The sequence below is a fragment of the Pteropus vampyrus genome, unplaced genomic scaffold, assembly GCF_000151845.1.
Source record: "Pteropus vampyrus isolate Shadow unplaced genomic scaffold, Pvam_2.0 Scaffold541, whole genome shotgun sequence".
Taxonomy (NCBI): domain Eukaryota; kingdom Metazoa; phylum Chordata; class Mammalia; order Chiroptera; family Pteropodidae; genus Pteropus; species Pteropus vampyrus.
Window position 1 is genome coordinate 991,120 of NW_011889322.1, and position 16,671 is coordinate 1,007,790.

General features: G+C 42.8%; 1 protein-coding gene across 3 annotated transcripts in view; it reads left to right on the forward strand.

Annotated features, from left to right (window-relative positions):
• The window catches only part of AFF3 (AF4/FMR2 family member 3), a 431,623-nt gene that overhangs the window by 36,823 nt on the left and 378,129 nt on the right, over positions 1 to 16,671 (forward strand). For all 3 annotated transcript variants that reach the window (XM_023525221.1, XM_023525223.1, XM_023525224.1), the window contains exons 2-5: positions 6,154 to 6,228; positions 8,517 to 8,637; positions 9,623 to 9,935; positions 10,062 to 10,447. In XM_023525221.1, the coding sequence (XP_023380989.1) occupies positions 6,154 to 6,228; positions 8,517 to 8,637; positions 9,623 to 9,935; positions 10,062 to 10,447 (895 nt within the window). The remainder of the gene's footprint in view (positions 1 to 6,153; positions 6,229 to 8,516; positions 8,638 to 9,622; positions 9,936 to 10,061; positions 10,448 to 16,671) is intronic.

Consider the following 16,671-nt stretch of genomic DNA (forward strand, 5'->3'; position numbering starts at 1 on the left):
CAGTTATTATTGAGGAAAATCACTTAAATTTTCTAAGCCCCACTTTTTCATTGATGAAAGGCCCTTGGAAAATGAGCAGAAGAATGTTTATGGCACACAGATTTTGTTTCATTTTTATGTTTACATGTTCATGTATTAAAAGTTTGTGTTTCGTGTATGTAAGGGCTATATAACAGGTTTTTATAAGAGGGATAAATAAGATATAAAACTTTTTTTCCAAACTCTTCAGCACCAGAGAGTTTCCCAATATTACTGTTATTATGATTCTCATATTCGCTCTGTAACCATAAAGGACATTGTAGGATCCAGGATCGAGTAGATTTTTGTTCTGTTTGTTCAAATTGTGGTATGTGTGTAAGCTAAATTTTGAAAAGGAAGGAAAAAAAAGTTAAACAATCATTTGTTTAAAAAGCGTATATTTTTAAAGTTTCTTTTTTTTCAGTGCCCACCTGTGCTAGGCAATATTCTTGGTGCCGGGAATACAGTTATCTTTCAGATGATGAGGATTTTTAGTGTCTTCTTTCTTTTCTCCTGCCCTCCTTATCCACTCCCAGCTAAGCTAATCAGCTGCCCTGTGCTAAGACACGTCATTCTTATCTCCAAACAGGGTCTCTTTCCTTCTTGATGAGTTCATTTCCATTGTAATAGTTTCCATCTGTGTTGTCTACATGGCAGACTCTCATGGTTGGCCTGATTAGACATCAGAAAGCATATAAATCCCTTGAATCCTACTTTCCCAAAAAGTTAGCTCTGTTTTTGTTCTTTCTAGCCTGGGGCTAGTTCTGTACCTCACAGGTAAATTATTTTGGTTCCACACATGGCGGTGGCCCAAGTGGACTCTTCTCTCAGAAATCCCTTTTCAACCAGATAGTGCTTTTTTCACTAGTGCTTCTGGGAGGAAAGAAGTGAAGGAGTTGGATGCAGAAAGAGCAGGGGCCATTCTTTACTGGCTAACGTTTGTGGCCTCAGGGTTTCTGTGCCCAGGAGCCTGACCCAGCTGATGTTAGGAAGTCACATGAGAGGACTCAGCCTTCCTTCTGCCTGCCGACTTAAGGCACCATGACCCTGAGCTGATGCGTTGCATGATCAAGGTCAAGGCAGAGGCATATTCTAAAATAGGACCCTTCTTGTATATGGCTTGAAAATTCCTAGGAGCTAAAGTTTAGAAACTGATGCAGTAAAGTGAAAATGAAATTTACCTGAGCGTTGGGTGGAGGAAAAGTAATTTATTGGCTTGAACGCAAAAAGCTCTGGGAGTCAGCCTCCTTCTCATTGGGACTGTGGGTTGATGCTGGCTCTGTACTTCTGCTAGCAGAGCCTTCTTTGAAACAGCATAGTAGGGACTGTGCAGGTGGGTCGCCTTGGGTTAAGTGACTGCTTTTGTGAGGCTCCACTGCATCTTTACATTGTACCAAGGAAATGATGGTAAATCAGAGTAATTGCTTCATCCCAAGGCTCTTTTATATCGTAAAGGGGAAAAGTGCCATTAAGAAACTCAAATTAAGTTCTGTGGTTGATACTGTATGAAAGTCGCTTTGAAAGCTGCTTGTCATGCAGCCTGGTGGTTTATTTATCATGAAACAATTCCGTTAGAACAGGACACCTGTTCTCATGGCACCAACACTTAGGGTCCCTTGGGAAAAGTGTTTAACCCTTGGATGTGCAAAGCTGCCAGTAAAGAACCGAAAAGCGTCCAGTGCTATATTGCAGCAGCGGCTTGTCTGTGCTAACTCTAAGATGTACTCACTGTGGTATCCCATAATCCTTAAGGAACTCCCTGTACAGAACCCAGAGACTGGAGTGTTAGTTAATTACTAGTGCTGACTCATTGAATCACTTATCCCAGTTATATTGTATAGGTTTTAGAAGAATTTTTCATGTATATCAATCAAGGCAGCTTAGAAGAATGAGCTGAAATTGTTGGGATCTGAAAATTCACACCCTTCTGGCTGGCATTCACTAATGGGATGGGGCTCTCATTTGTCAAAGCCTGTCTTTGAGCATGTTCCCTGGGGAGCCAGCAGAGCAGAGTCTAAGTGTTCAGCCTCTGGTGCCAGACTGCCCGTGTTCAGACCCCAGTATTGCCGCTCACTGGCTGTGAGACTTGGACAGTTAGTTAACCACATTGGTAGATGGGGATAATGTCTCTGGGGTTTCAAAGACTAGTACATGAAATAATGCATGTAAAGTGCTCTGCGCAGTGGCTACATGTAGTAATAAAGAGGAGTTATTGTTACTAGAAAATTTAATATGGGTCTGGGAAGAGGGCCTAGGTCATCCCCAAAGGCTGTTTTTCTTTGGAATATCTGTGGGTTAAAGTTGTCAATGGGCGTTTGTTACTTCGTGACAGACACCTTTCTGTTTCCTAGTGTCACAAAAGCTGTGGTACAGGAGACTTGATTATGGCACAGAGCACCCTCGATCCTATTCCCATACTGGTAGAACAGATCAGCAGCCCTAGCGCCGAAATCTGTAAGTGCTCTCAGTTTCAAGATTGAATTAAGATTGTGATAACCTTTGTGGTCAGAGACAAACAAGTAAGGTTGCAGTGACCTTTTTGAGGTGTCAATGGTAGAAATAACACTGGGGGTCACACTTAGAAAGCTGCTGGTGAGCCAGTGATGTAATGTTGCTGGGGGAGAATAGAGTGAACAGGCATGGCAGCCAGAATTCCATGACTCAAAAAGAAAATCCTGATATGAGTGAGCAGGGGCATAGTAACATGCTTTAGTATTTAAGGGTTGGTTATATGCACTGTTGAGCATTTCTCATTCCTAATCAGGTCTTTAAGCACTGCCAAGCTCACCGTTACTCTCACCGCCAGCATCACCACCATCACCCTCACCATCCATACCACCATCCTCCTCATCATCTTCATCACCACCACCAACCACCCCCCTCCCCATAGCCACCACTGTCACCCTCACCATATCTTCATGACCAGCATAACCACCCTGACCACCACCCTATCACAATTACCACCACCACAACCACTGCCACCGCTATCATCCTCGTCAACTTTTTCACCATGATAGCGCTCACCAACAACCTTGTCACCATCACCACTGTAACCACTACTATCATCATCACCCTCGCCATCTTCACCACAGCCACCACCCTTATCACCACCATCACCACCTTCATCACCATCTCCACCCCCACTACTCTCACCACCACCAGCACCATGACTACAACAGTACAGGCCATGAGGGACTCCAGTTGGGGGGATCCTTGCCTCTTTACCAAGCTCCAGTTCTGGCCCTGCTTCTCTTTGCCTGACTTGCTTCTGTCACCTGCTCACTCCCTTCCATCTTTCAGCCCACCAGCTCTGTACACTGAGGAGGCAAGTATAGTTCAGCAGCCTTGCTTTTCTGACTTAAGTAAGGATTGCTGATTTTTTTTTATTGTTTGCTTTATAAATAACAATGGATGTTAATTAGTTTGACTCATTAAATTGAAAGCAATTGTTATAATTTCGCAGTGTTTGATTAAGTTTCTTTAATTACATGTAGTTGCTGATGTTGCTGCTCGGAAGAGCAGGAGAGTTTTTGGGAAACATTCTTCTCCCCTCCACTTCGTCCCTTCTCTTTCTGTCTGCCATTGTGGCCACCACCCCACACCCCAGGGGCAGGTTAGCATGTGGTACCAGGGCCATGAATGTGCCATGACAGAAAAGACTGTCTATTCTATGAGCAAGCCGTTCAAGGCCAGGCCTGATGCAAACCTGCTTTCAGGAAGGGATCAGATAAACTTATGTAGGATGAGGTAGTGACGACAGCTTAGCAGTGGAGCAAACCGAAGAAATGGAACTTTAAATGTGAAATTCCAGCTGGTTTAAAGAAGTAAGATGGTATGGGGAGAACAAGGGTCACCTCCTCTGAATACTGTCAAAGGCCATTTAATAGTAATCTGTGTATCTTGTACTTTTAAGCCTTTCTTTTTCCCTTCCCTCTCTTCCGCCTGCCCAGCTCAAAGGTTATCTCTTTCAAGAAGCAATCCTGATTCCCTGTGCCCCCTTCCACAGGGCCCTGACCACACAATGCCAACGTTTTCTGCTTCAGATGGCTCCCTTCCTCCTCCTCCACTTCTCCCTTGTCTCCTACACTGTCAGCTTCTTAGCAGCAAGAAAGGCCAGTCACAGCCCTAATTGTGTCCCCAGCATCTAACACTGTGACATTCAGGAAATGCTTTTAGACTAAAATGAATTGTATTTCTATAATTCAATATTTTTAAAACATGGAAAACAGATCATATTGAATTTCTGTAATTCAGTAATTTTAAAACATGGATAACATTCTTCAAAACAGGTGAAAAGTTGTTCATTCTTTTCTCCTTGATTTCTCTTGTTCCCAGACTCGAACCCTGGAGACACACCACTAGGTAGGATAATGGTACCAGTCTGTGGCCTGTTAGGAACTGGGCTGCATAGCAGTAGGTGACCGGCAGGTAAGCGAGCAAAGCAGCATCTGTATTTGCAGCCGCTCCCCAGTGCCAGCATCACCGCCTCAGCTCTGCCTCAAATCATGAGGAGTTAGATTCTCATAGGAGTACTGGTCCCTGGTGCCAAAAAGATTGGGATCCGCTGCCTTAGGAGATACCTCAATTTATAGATTAAAAACAAATAAATGGGAAATGATAGAAAGGCTTTATACATTTTTTCAATGGCTATTGTTTTTAATTCTGAAAATCAACGGCTTTTAAAAGGAGTGGATTACAATGCTCCGTTTCCTGAACTGTTAAACATCTGCAATAAAGAATAAATAATATTGATGCAGTTGGCTGCCTCCATTTTCCTAAGAAATAAATAAATACCTTTAATGACATACATTTGAGAAGGGCGATTCATGTAATTCTCAACAGAAATCAGGAACAACTCTACAGACTATAGAAATTTTACCATCTGCTAATAACAAAGAAACATAGCTCGTAACACAAGGCTCTCACTGAGTCTGATGTGTGTATTTGCCAGGATCTGGAAATCTCTACAGCTTCAGTTACCAGCCCCAGGGGAACTGACCTGACTGTTAGCCTGTGATGGGGAAGGTTCCTTTGCTTCTAAAGCCAATGGCATGATCCTCACATTGCTTGAATGGCAGAGGAGGGAAGAGGGCCGAGTTTTACCAGTGACACTCAAGAGAAAGGCACTCTCCAGGGGTGTGGAGACCTGCACAGATTTCACTTGTAATTAGTGGGACGGCGGACTCGCTGTCAAGAAGATACTGTCTTTATGAGTCAAAACATTTAGAGTTGGTAGAAGAGATCAAAACTCAGATGGTTAGGGAGAGATGGGGGATAGCAAGTTCAGACTTTCTCTTCCAATGACATTTGCTTTATGCGGGTGACATTTTAACTCCCTAGACCTGATGTGACGTGTGGGGGTTGTGGTTCCAGTTAAGGGTGTAAGGAGTGGGTGGGTTGCCATTTGGAGGAGCTGCATGCTCAGTGGAGACCAGAGGGCTGCCCACCATGGAAGGAGGAGGAAAACTGCTGGGAAGGAAAGTGTCGAAGGGAGATAATTGTCATTTTTGGTCGTTTCGGTTTCATCTGATGGTGCAGAGGGTACTGTGTGGCATGGACCTCATGGTGGTTCTATAAAAGATATCTAGTGCATTTCTCGTGGTCAGTTATGTATACATGGCCCCAGGGATGTTAGAACCCTTCTTGGTGTTAGGCACCATCAACTGGATGTGCAGGCAGGACCTCCTTAGAGAGCTTTAGCTGGCAGTGGTCTGCATGTTGGGATGCTTCCGGTTATCTTCAAGCCTAAAGGGATTGGGGAATGAGACAGGGTTAGTTAGGGAAGAATAGCTTCCTCCTCGCCTCCAATCTCCATATTCAGAAGTGGTCCTTAGCCTGTCCCTGGAAATGCAGCTAGTTGACATCTGCCTGCGTGACTTCGACATTTGTCTTGATGCCTTTGCCTTAAACACCTAACCCCATTGCAACATGGGTGGGGTTCATAAGTGTCTTTTCGCTGCTATACTTCACATTATCCTTCCTTTTTTGCCCTGCCTCCTGTTTGCACCTTGGTGCCCTTGTACCCTTTCCCCCAGGCCTTTGGGAAGAAAGTGGACAAGGTCACCTTCACTGAGATTCAAGGGATGAGTGAGTTCACCATGTTTTCCCTTTTTGTGGTGTCTGCGTTTCTTACAGGGGTGAAGACATCTTAAACCAGAGGAATGACTCTCTAGTGCTGGAGTTTCAGTCATCAGCCAGCCGATGTAGGAGGTATGATTTCGGGCATGGGGGCCTTCTCGGAAGCCCGAAATCACCCTAAATGACCACCTGCCTGCTCCGTGCTACATGAGGCCACTTCGTGCATCATGCCAGTATTGTGTGTTTGGGTGGCTTGACCTGGCTCAGGGCGGCAAGACATTTGTTGAAGTCGCTGTACCTGGGGTTGCCCACAGTAGTTGCCTCACAAGTGGCTGTGTGTGCAGGAGAAAGGAAGAAGTGCAATGCATGCCACACAAGCTTTTTTTTTTTTGACTGCAAGTGCTGGTATTGGTCCAAAAGTTAGCGAGTTTGCAATGAAGCTAGACCTTGCCTCTTGGTCACAGTTCACTTCATGTCCATTCAAGCATGAGTCATGTGTCCGTAGAGAAGTCTCCATTTGAAAGCCATGGAATGTTTGTGAAAGCTGGGGTTTCATATTGTGAATGTCACAAGCAGGGTAGGACAGTCACACTCTCTTCTTTGAACTAGAAGCCTGCTTCTGTGACTAAGAGTGTCATTTCTACTCTGTGCCTCCTTTATGTCAGCTGCCGTCACCTCAGCCACCCCTCAGGGTACTCAGTGATCACGATGTTGGAGCTGTGAGCCCCTCAGTTGGTAAGGCTGTGGCTGCAGCCACCCTTTACATGAGGTCCCTGGTTGGACTCTCAAATCTAATAACTTGGGTAATGTGCTGAGGATGGATTAAAACTCTAATAGGCTGCATGTTTGCGTAGTTTGACATTCCCTGCTCTTCATTTTATATGCGGTGTCTCACTGCCTTGCCAGAAGCACAGTTAGCATTGCCCGTTAGTGAATTTAAAGTATATTCTGGCCACATGGGCAGAGCTAGGTGGATAAGCAGTATTTATCTTATGACTATTTTATTTGTGTCCTCTATAGCTATATAACACAAATATCCTCTCTTTTACTGAAGACAGCAATTTAGCTAAAAAACAAGACAAAAAACCTTCCTATTTTCATAAGTTTCTTTGAATTGACAAATCCTTTCATTATTAATAACCTTTAGCAGCAACACAGGGGATTTGGGCACCAGAAGCCATTCTGAAGCCCCTTCATGGACCATCTGCACATTTAGACCTCACGATAGCACCACGTAATGAGGTAATGAGGTGTTCTGTAATGAGGACACTGGGTGCCAAGAGAGCATGTGGTTTGCCATCATCACGTAACTGGTTAGGGGAGAACCACAGGTAGTAGGTAGTCGTCTCGGCACCCAGCTCGGGCATCTGCCCACTGGACCAAGTGGGAGCCTTATGCAGAGAGCCTAATGAAGAGAGGCCGCTTGGACAAATGCTTCTGCTTGGAAATGAAGATGGTGCTCATTTTGAGGGATGTGTCAGTTCTTTACAATTGGTAGTCTTAGTTCTGTGTTTACACTGAGGCCAGGTTTCTTTATCTAGTGAGCTGTCAAAAAACAAGTGTATTTCCTTCCTTCGCTAAACGGGTCACTTCCTTATGATTAGTTGAATTAAGCCCTTTATTTTCTCCTTATTAGGGGGAAAGAACACTATTTCTTCCTCAGTCCTCCCAGTTATCTGGTGTCTGGTCACTTAATAATTGTATTTTAGAACAGACGTTAATTTTCTTCAGCAAAGAGGCTGGGTTCCTTGACGACACACTGTAGTTCAATTTCGGCTCCCCTTCCATTGCCTGCACCCCTTCCTGCTGATGCATGTTTCCTGGTTAGGAAGAGTGACAGTGTCAGATATATCAGAAGGAAGAATTGATTCAGTCCCCGTGTGATGGCTTGACTGATTAACGGAGATCAGAAGAAGGCTCATAACTGTGAAAGCCACAGCAGCATGGAGTTTTAACAGCTCTTTGGGGTCTAGTTAATGAAAGAATCACTACGGAAACACAGCCATGCAAAAAAAAAAAAATGCCAAGAGCATTCCCATGTAACATTTGGAAACTATGTCATGGGAGGAAATATGCTCATAATTTCTATTTACACATCGCAGTAATTACCATCTGCCTGAAGATTACTTTCAGTCTTCCCCTGTCAAAGTTGCTTAGATATTTCCTCTTTCACATATCAGGCAGAGAGGTCTAGTACTGGTCAGAACTTGTCCTCAGGAATTTTTTCCTCCTGGAGAATGTCATTATCGGATACCCGAGACCATGCTGCTTGATTAGACTGGCTTTAATCTGATCTGTGTTCTTGTCATCATCACCATTTGTCCACGAACTAGACTTTTGCACTTGAGTGAGTGTCAGATTGGGCATTAGACTTTAATTTTTGTGTGTATGGTTGTTCTCTTTTCTCTCTCCTGATGCAGTGTCTATGAACCAGATAGAAATGTGTTACGGAGGAAAGAACGAGAAAGAAGAAATCAGGAAACTCAGCAGGATGATGGCACATTTAATTCCAGTTATTCCCTCTTCAGTGAACCCTACAAGGTAGATGGTTTTCCGTTGTTCATTTCCACCCTCACTCCTCTGTACCTCTGATCCCTGGGATGGCAATCTTGACCAGAAATGTTGGCCAACCATAATTCAGTTAGCCCAAGGAAGACAGCCCAGCCACTGAGAAAGGGGTCTTCGCCTGTAAAACTTGGCCACTCCCTCAGTAAAGTGTAACTCTTGTTTAATATTGAGATCTGCTTGCTGTGATTTTTATCAAGAATATAGACTTCATCTCTACATTGATTTTCAAAGTCAATGACATTTGCTATGTTTTCTAAGGTGTTAGGAAACAAACACTATTGAAAGAGGTTGGGTTACATATTGTCACACATGGATCATGCTAGTATCAGGGTGCCTGGGAGGGCTCATAAGAAAGAAACTGCTGGATTGTTTCTCATTTATACCAAAGGCCCGAGATACAACCCCTGTCCCAAAATGAAATATCTTCCTAGATGTCACTAGTATCTTAGGCTGCGTGGAGCTGTGTGGATAGTTCGGGCTCATAGCTTCTTGCACATTAGCCCCATGTTCAGCGTAAGCTTCATTCTGACTTTTCTTGACTGTCACTCTGGATTTCTAACAAGAATATTTAACGTATTTAGAAATTGAGAGCAGAAAAATTTGAGCCAAATCTGAATTTTCAAGAAAAGCTTCCAGTGGGACTGCAAAAAAGAAAGGAAAACCTCATTATGTCTGGATTGTTTTGTGAAGTTGCGACAGTACATTTTCTGGTCCTCAGCTACCACACAACCCCAAGCGTTGTGCCTTCTTTGTTGACTCTAAGGCCCTTCTCAGCTTCCTGGGTCCAGTGCGAGGCAGAGTGCTGACAGATGTCTTCAGAGGTGACGATTTTGAGTTTGGCTCTCTGCTCTCATTATGCATATGTGGCGGCCCTGGCTCTGTGGTCAGTGCCAGCACCTCCCCACCACCCCCCATGTTTCCTTTGTCTCTAACAACAGGGTGTGTTTTCTTTCTCCAGACTAACAAGGGGGATGAGCTCTCCAACCGGATCCAGAACACTTTAGGCAATTATGATGAAATGAAAGACTTTTTAACTGATAGATCCAATCAGAGTCATCTCGTTGGTGTTCCCAAACCGGGGCTCCCTCAGGCCGCTGTGAACAAGCTTGATGAGCATTTTGTTGCAGATTCACGAGCCCAGCCCCAGCCCTCGTCTGTCTGCAGCACTGCACCCTCCACACCAGCAGCCGTCCCCGTGCCGCAGAGTAAGAGGGGCACCATGGGCTGGCAGAAGGCTGGGCACCCGCCTCCTGATGGCCAGCAGAGAACAAGTAAGCGCGGACACAGCTTGATTGATTTGAACAGATCTGCTCACCCTAAGAACCTTAGCAAAACACCTGATCGCTGTACGTCGAGCCCTTTGTCCTCACCTTCCTCCTCTTCTTCTTCCCACTCAGCACAGCAGGGCTCTCTCAGGACCTTGCTCGGCGATGGTGTTGGCAGACAGCAACCACGGGCCAAACAAGTGTGCAACGTAGAGGTGGGTCTTCAGACCCAGGAAAGGCCCCCTGCAATGGCAGCCAAGCACAGTGGCAGTGGACACTGTGTTCAGAACTTTCCTCCATCCCTGGCTTCAAAACCCAGCCTGGTCCAGCAGAAGCCGACCGCATACGTGCGGCCAATGGATGGCCAGGATCAGGCTCCTGATCAGTCTCCGAAGCTTAAGTCATCCACAGAAGCCAACGTGCACTGCACATCGTACAGAGGGGTCCCGGCCACCAAGCCAGAGTCGGCCAGAGCAAAGGGCAAGCTTCCCAAGTTCAGCGTCCCCAAACAGGTGGAGGTGAGTGATTCTTCCCTCTTTACTACTTACCTGCGTCTGAGTGGCGCTGAGTGAACCCCCGCCCCCCGCAGTTGTGAGTTCAGTCCCCATGTCTCTTTATTTCACTGTGTGACTAACTTCCATGTGGTGAGATTTGTCGCCAGTAGTAGGGGAGGATGTCCACATACATAATGCTTTCTTGAAAATCTCAGATTCATTAGAATCAGAATGTTTTAAGTACCAACAAATGCAGTTGTGTGTCTGTCTCTGTTAGTTCAGGAAGGGATGTCTCCTTCGATATAGTTCAAGGGTTATTTTGTGAACAAGCCAGTTTTGGTGGATATATCAGTTACTAGAAATAAAAGTACTTCCAAAGCTATAATTTTTAGTATGTAAAAAGATTAATTTTCATGTAAAATATTTCAGAAATTTAACATTTTGGTCAGTTTTGAAATGTTTCAGGACAGACTTCACAAAGTTATCCTCAGAATTATTTTTAAAGTGATTGTTAAATGATTCAGTGCTGATTATGGTGAATATTCACATATCTCAGGTGTCCCATCCATATCATAATATTTAAGATCCAAGTTCATTGATGTTAATCAAGTCAGGACTCTGTGTCCTGTCAAAACCATTTTAGGTTATATGAAGAGAGTGAAATCTTTCTGTTCACAGCCTCCAGGTTTGCATTTTGATTTTATTTGAAAGTGTTTATTCAAATGTGTAGAAGGGAAGTTTGGAATATTAGAATCTAAAACAAGCAAATCACATAATCACAGATGTAGCAAAGAGTGCATGACTAGTCGCTTGAACAGAAATCTGGATTGAAAACGAAGTTTTGTTTTAGAGAAGCACATCTCATACTGTATTCCAAATTGATGACAGTCATCGAGAGCACACGAAGAAGTGATATGACTACACGTTTTTGTTTTGCTGGGGAGCGGTGTAGTAACTGCAGTAAAATGTGAGTTCTAGAACACTGTACTTAAGGACTGTCCAGGTGTGTTTTTTCTTTTTGACAAGTTCTTTTTTAAAGATGGAGTGACATTGTGACCAAAATATTGTTTGTTTCTGAATTCGATTGAATAACCAAATGAAACAAATGATTTGACATTTCCTCTGGCATGTCTCACAAGGCTGAGCTGAACCATTTCTGAACTGTCATCTCAGAAAGCACCATGCGCCAGTTGGGAGATAAACATATTACCCTAAGAGAAGATAGTGTGTGCATTTTTTTTTTTTTTTTTTACTTTGAGTTGTTTACAAAGGTTCTAATGAGGAAATTAGTAACGTGTACACCAGTAACTTCTTTTGATTTTTCATTTATGATGGATCCCAGAAAGTGTTCATTAGGAATTAAGAGAAGCAAAAACATAACTCTGTAAGCATTTATGTTTTTTAGAAGTTTGTAGGAAATGCAGATAGGCACCACCTTACAAAACCGATTCATCAAGCTCTTTGATTTTTGTTATTGTTATCAGATGCCCTGTAATGGCAAATAAAGGGTGGCTTAGCCTTGAACGGATGTGACTGCAACCATCAGGAATTCCTTTATAATTTAATCCCAATTGATTCCTTGTTGAGATGATTTTTATGTACCAAAGAAACTTCAAGTTTATTCTGTAATAGTTTATTTATTCCGGAACCCAATGAGTTGTTAAAGCTCTGGTTAAAAGCCAGGTTTTGGTCACCGGTCCAGCCTTATGCAAGTCACTATATAGTTTTCATTGGGCTTTTGGGTATGTCACCAATAATATGGACACTTTCAGGATGCCCTTCCAGGACCCCGAATTGGGAATGGCACTGGACTAGTGATTGGTAATCATAGAAAGACAGAAATGCCTGAGGTAGAGAGTCATGCTGGCAGAAATTAGAGCTTTTATACAGGAAGTGTTTCACTCCCCTCACATGTGATGATGTTGAACTAGCCAGCCTGCCCTCTTCCCAACTTTCAGTACTGAGCACTTCAAAGAGGGCAGTCGTGCATTGACAGAAAAGAGGTAAGAAGCATTGTTCATAGGACAGAGTTATAGTTGGTGGATTTTTTTTTTTTTTTTTTTTTTTTGCGGAGAGGGGATAAACAGCCTTTGTTTTAGCAAAAAGCTTTGCATATTGTAGAAAATAGGTAATTCAAATCTTGTAACATGGCTACGTTTCATCAGTCCACTGTCATCATAAGGAAAGGACTCTGCCCCGGTTAGTATCAGGGTAGTATCTATAAGTTGCATTTCCCATCTTTCAAATTCAAAGGGGTCTTTTGTTTGTTGGTTTTTTACATTACTCCAAGAGATTAAGAAATTCCCTTGGCAGGGATAGTATTCAGTATTTATAGGGCAATTTTATAAAATTAAGATTCATAACATAGAAACTGAGGAATTTTATCGAATAATCAGATTTTACTTTAAGGGAATATTTGCTTTTATTTTTTGCACAGAACAATTCAGTGTGGAAAACAATTTAAAAGATGTTAATTAATGGCTGGCTGTACTTGTTCACACAGATACCACCAGTATGAAAATGTCCTATCAGTTGTAATGACTGATTTCTGGGGAGGTGAGGAATGCGTTTTTTAGGGAAACTGACAGGAAATGATCTAAAGGAAACTTGCATCTTTTGACCATCTCTTTCAAGATGTTAGCTGTAGAGCAAGACTTCTGACAATGTGAAGAACTTGGGGGCTAAAAAAAAGTGTGAGATAAAAATGACATGAAAACAAAGAAGGTGCAAATATAGCTGTATGGCTTTGGTAGGTACATCACTTATGAGACAATCAAATCAATGACCAGGTGTAATGTGATGGGAGAAATTGAAAGAAATATCTTAAGACGTGATCTTTGCCCCCAACAAATTTACATGAATAAATTAGATGCCAGCACGTAGCTTTTACTTTGCAATTTTTGTTACTTTCAGTCCAAACTAAATTTAAAAGTGTCCTTCCAGCACTCACCCTGATAATCCTTATAGTAGAAAAATATTGTTATTTTTAAAAATTGAGAATTTATGGATAGCTTTTGCCTGATTTTATACTTTATATAAAGTCTTCATTCTTTCCTTTACAATATCTTCACTCTACCTGCTGCCATGGCAAATTATTTGTTATAATGCTTTAGTCTTCAATAATAGGTAATTAGTGTAGAAAAATTCAATGCAATTTGATGTCAAAGTTAAAGACCTCAAGGGAGTTCCTTAATTGATACACACCTGCCTCTCGGCTGGTTTTCCCAGCTCAGTTTTGTATTTAATGAAAAACATATTTTTGTTGTTGTAGCTGAGTCTCTTACTCTTGACACCACCCCTCATTAAGTGAGCCTTCCCTGGAGGGTCACTTGGAAGGGTGACTACTGTTTGGTGAGCAAGGGACTTAATGAATGACTGAAGCATGCATTCTAGAATGTTCTAGGGGAGGGTACACTAAACCTTATTTCCAGTTGAAGTGAATTAATTTTTGTTTCACACACACATAGACATATAATTAATGTTTTTCCCTTAACATGTAATTCAAAATTCAGATGTTGAGAACTCTTTACCTGAAGGGCCAGATATAAGTTTTTTAGAACCTGAAATTTATACCATCTTAAGGGTCCTCTTTAGGAACAAAGGAACAGAAAAACATCTTACACTTGAGATGTTTACAAAAACAGACAATAACACATGGCTAGGGCTCCTCCTGGAGCCCTGGGGGACTGCTGCCTTGGAGGCCCTGAAGCTTGCGTGTCATTAGCATCATGGTGTCTTTATCTTTGGCTCATGGAATAATAGTTATTATTAAAATGATAATTTTAGATTTGAAAAGAGTGCTTTATATTAGTCTCAACTTGGTAGAATTTAAAAATAATATCTAATTCTAGGTGATACAGGCAAGGCAAAAATGGGACCATACTATGAAAAAGCCTAATATTCAGTGCCATTGGGTTTCACAGGTTCTGAAATAGTTTGTTTGGCAGTTATAGCTTCAGCAGGTGGTATTCCAAAATATATACAGTTTAGTTTCTGTTTCCTGTTAATTTAATAAATAGCAGTGATTTAAAACTGCTCTTGCAGAGGTCTCTGATGGCTGAAAATGGAATGCATTTGAGAAGAGAGGAAACCATTGGCAGCTGCACTTAGCTTAGTCACTGATAAGGAAAAAGACACCTAAACTGAAAGTCGATGCATAGACTGTATGTTAGGAGTGTTATTTGTGGTTGACAATTCATCCACAAGAACAGAGTCACCATTTTTGGTTGCTCAGAAGTTTATGTGTTAAAATAAGTAATAAAATGGCTTAAGGTATATTGATTAATCATAGCATTGTCACAATGGGCATTTTAAAATCACTGTTTATACCACAAATAAGAGTAGGAAGATAAAGTACTGTGAGTCTACAAAATAGCTTCCTCGAAAAGCAATTAACTGATATATTTTTTTAAAAGTTCATGGAAGATAAATGGTTTAGGCTTCCTATTTCCTGTCACTCTTGGTTACCTTTGTATGAAAATGGGATTTCTTTCAAATTAAAGTCGGCACCAGTCTGCCGGAAGAAAAAGGCATCTGCAAAGCAGTGTGTACGTTGTATACTTACTCCAGTCTGAAACTCTTAGTTACATTTGAGATGTATAATGTTTTCAAATCCAAGTACGCTATCCGATTGCTCATCGATGCACCGAGGACGTGTGGCCAGCCTGGGTCTTGGTTCACAACTGTCGTGGACTATTCCCACCCCCACCCCTCCCTGCCATCCTCTTCCAGCCCCTGCAGAGGAGGCCACGTGCAGGAGGTGTGGCTTCGTTAACAACATCATGGCGTGCCCCTGCCCTCAGAATGCGCATCCTCCTTGTTCTTCCACGCAGACTGAGGAGCATTAACACGCAGCACTTCGATCTCGTGCTGGATGAAATCACTCATTTTCCACACTGTAGAAGGTCTCGCGAAGGCAGGCGCGTGGAAATGTTTCTATACTTTTTGGTTCTTTGATGTTTGGCCAGTGGGGCCCTGAAGGCAAAGCACTTCCTCACTTAAAAAATAACATTGAAAAATGTGATGAGTGTGTATAGGACGTGTCCTGTCGCATGGAGGTGCTGGTGCCCGGTTCCAACCCTTTGTCTTGAGGCTCCTTTCAGGTCACTTAAAACACAGCATTTCCTGGCTGTGCGGTGGGGGCGGCCCCAGAGCTGGAGCCATCACCGGCAGGCCCTGGCCAGGGGGTGCTGTCCGCAAACCCCACTTGGCTTCCCACCGTGTGTCTTCTCTGTTCTCATAAAGCTTCCTCTCCCGGAAAGCATCTGGATAGAGTATGGGCTGTTTTCCTTAAACTGCAGGCTTATGTGTTGACTCTATCCCTGGGCTCGTCAAGACTCCTCTGTATTTGGAGCCACTTGGAAAGATGTGTGATCAAGCAGCGCTCCCACCCTGGAAAAATGTCGTATACAGCCCAGAGAGAAAAGCTGCTTCCTTTGTTCATCGGTCTTTGGAAATCAGAAATCTGTGCAAGCTGCAGACATTCAGGGGAGATGTTGGGCACAGTGGCAAGATCCTGGCCCTGCAGACCAGCAAGGTCTGGGTTCAAATCCTTGCTCTGCCACTTGTGACCCATGTGACTGTGAGCAAGTCATTTGACTTTGCCAAGCCTCAGTTTCCTCATGTGTGAAGGGGAGAAATTGATAACACTTGGTTTGGCAGAGTTATCAGAAGGAGGAGTAGTTTAGATAAAGTATGTAACACACTCAGTGCAGTGATGACAGAGTAAACATTTGGTAAATATTGGGAATACCTCTGAAATAACAGCAAACAAAATATGAAAATGAGGATATTATTGGAGGGGTGTGCGTGCATGTGTGTGTGAGAGAGAAGGACAGAGACAGGTGGGAGGAGAAAGGAAAATGAAATTCTGAAAGTTATTTCATTTTTATTTGTTAGAAATTACTGAATTCTGAAGATGAAGATGATCTTGGATTAATAGACAAAGCTTGGGTGACAGAATTCTCCCCTGGTGAATGCTTGGTCCCTTTTGATGTTTTATTGCCAAGACTGGGATAGAAATGTCTCTTGCATTCTGTGTACTTGGCTTTTCTGAGCTATTATTATCTATTGGGAGCATAGCACTCTTGAACTTTATTTCCAGTTAAGTGAATCACGGAATCAACAAGATTTAGGCCGAGGAAAAATGTTAGAAATTTCAGGTAGTAGGTAATGAGACTCACTGATTGAACAGAGCTCTTTGAAGGCGCAGAGTATTAAATAGCACGTTTAATTGAGCTAAGCCTTGG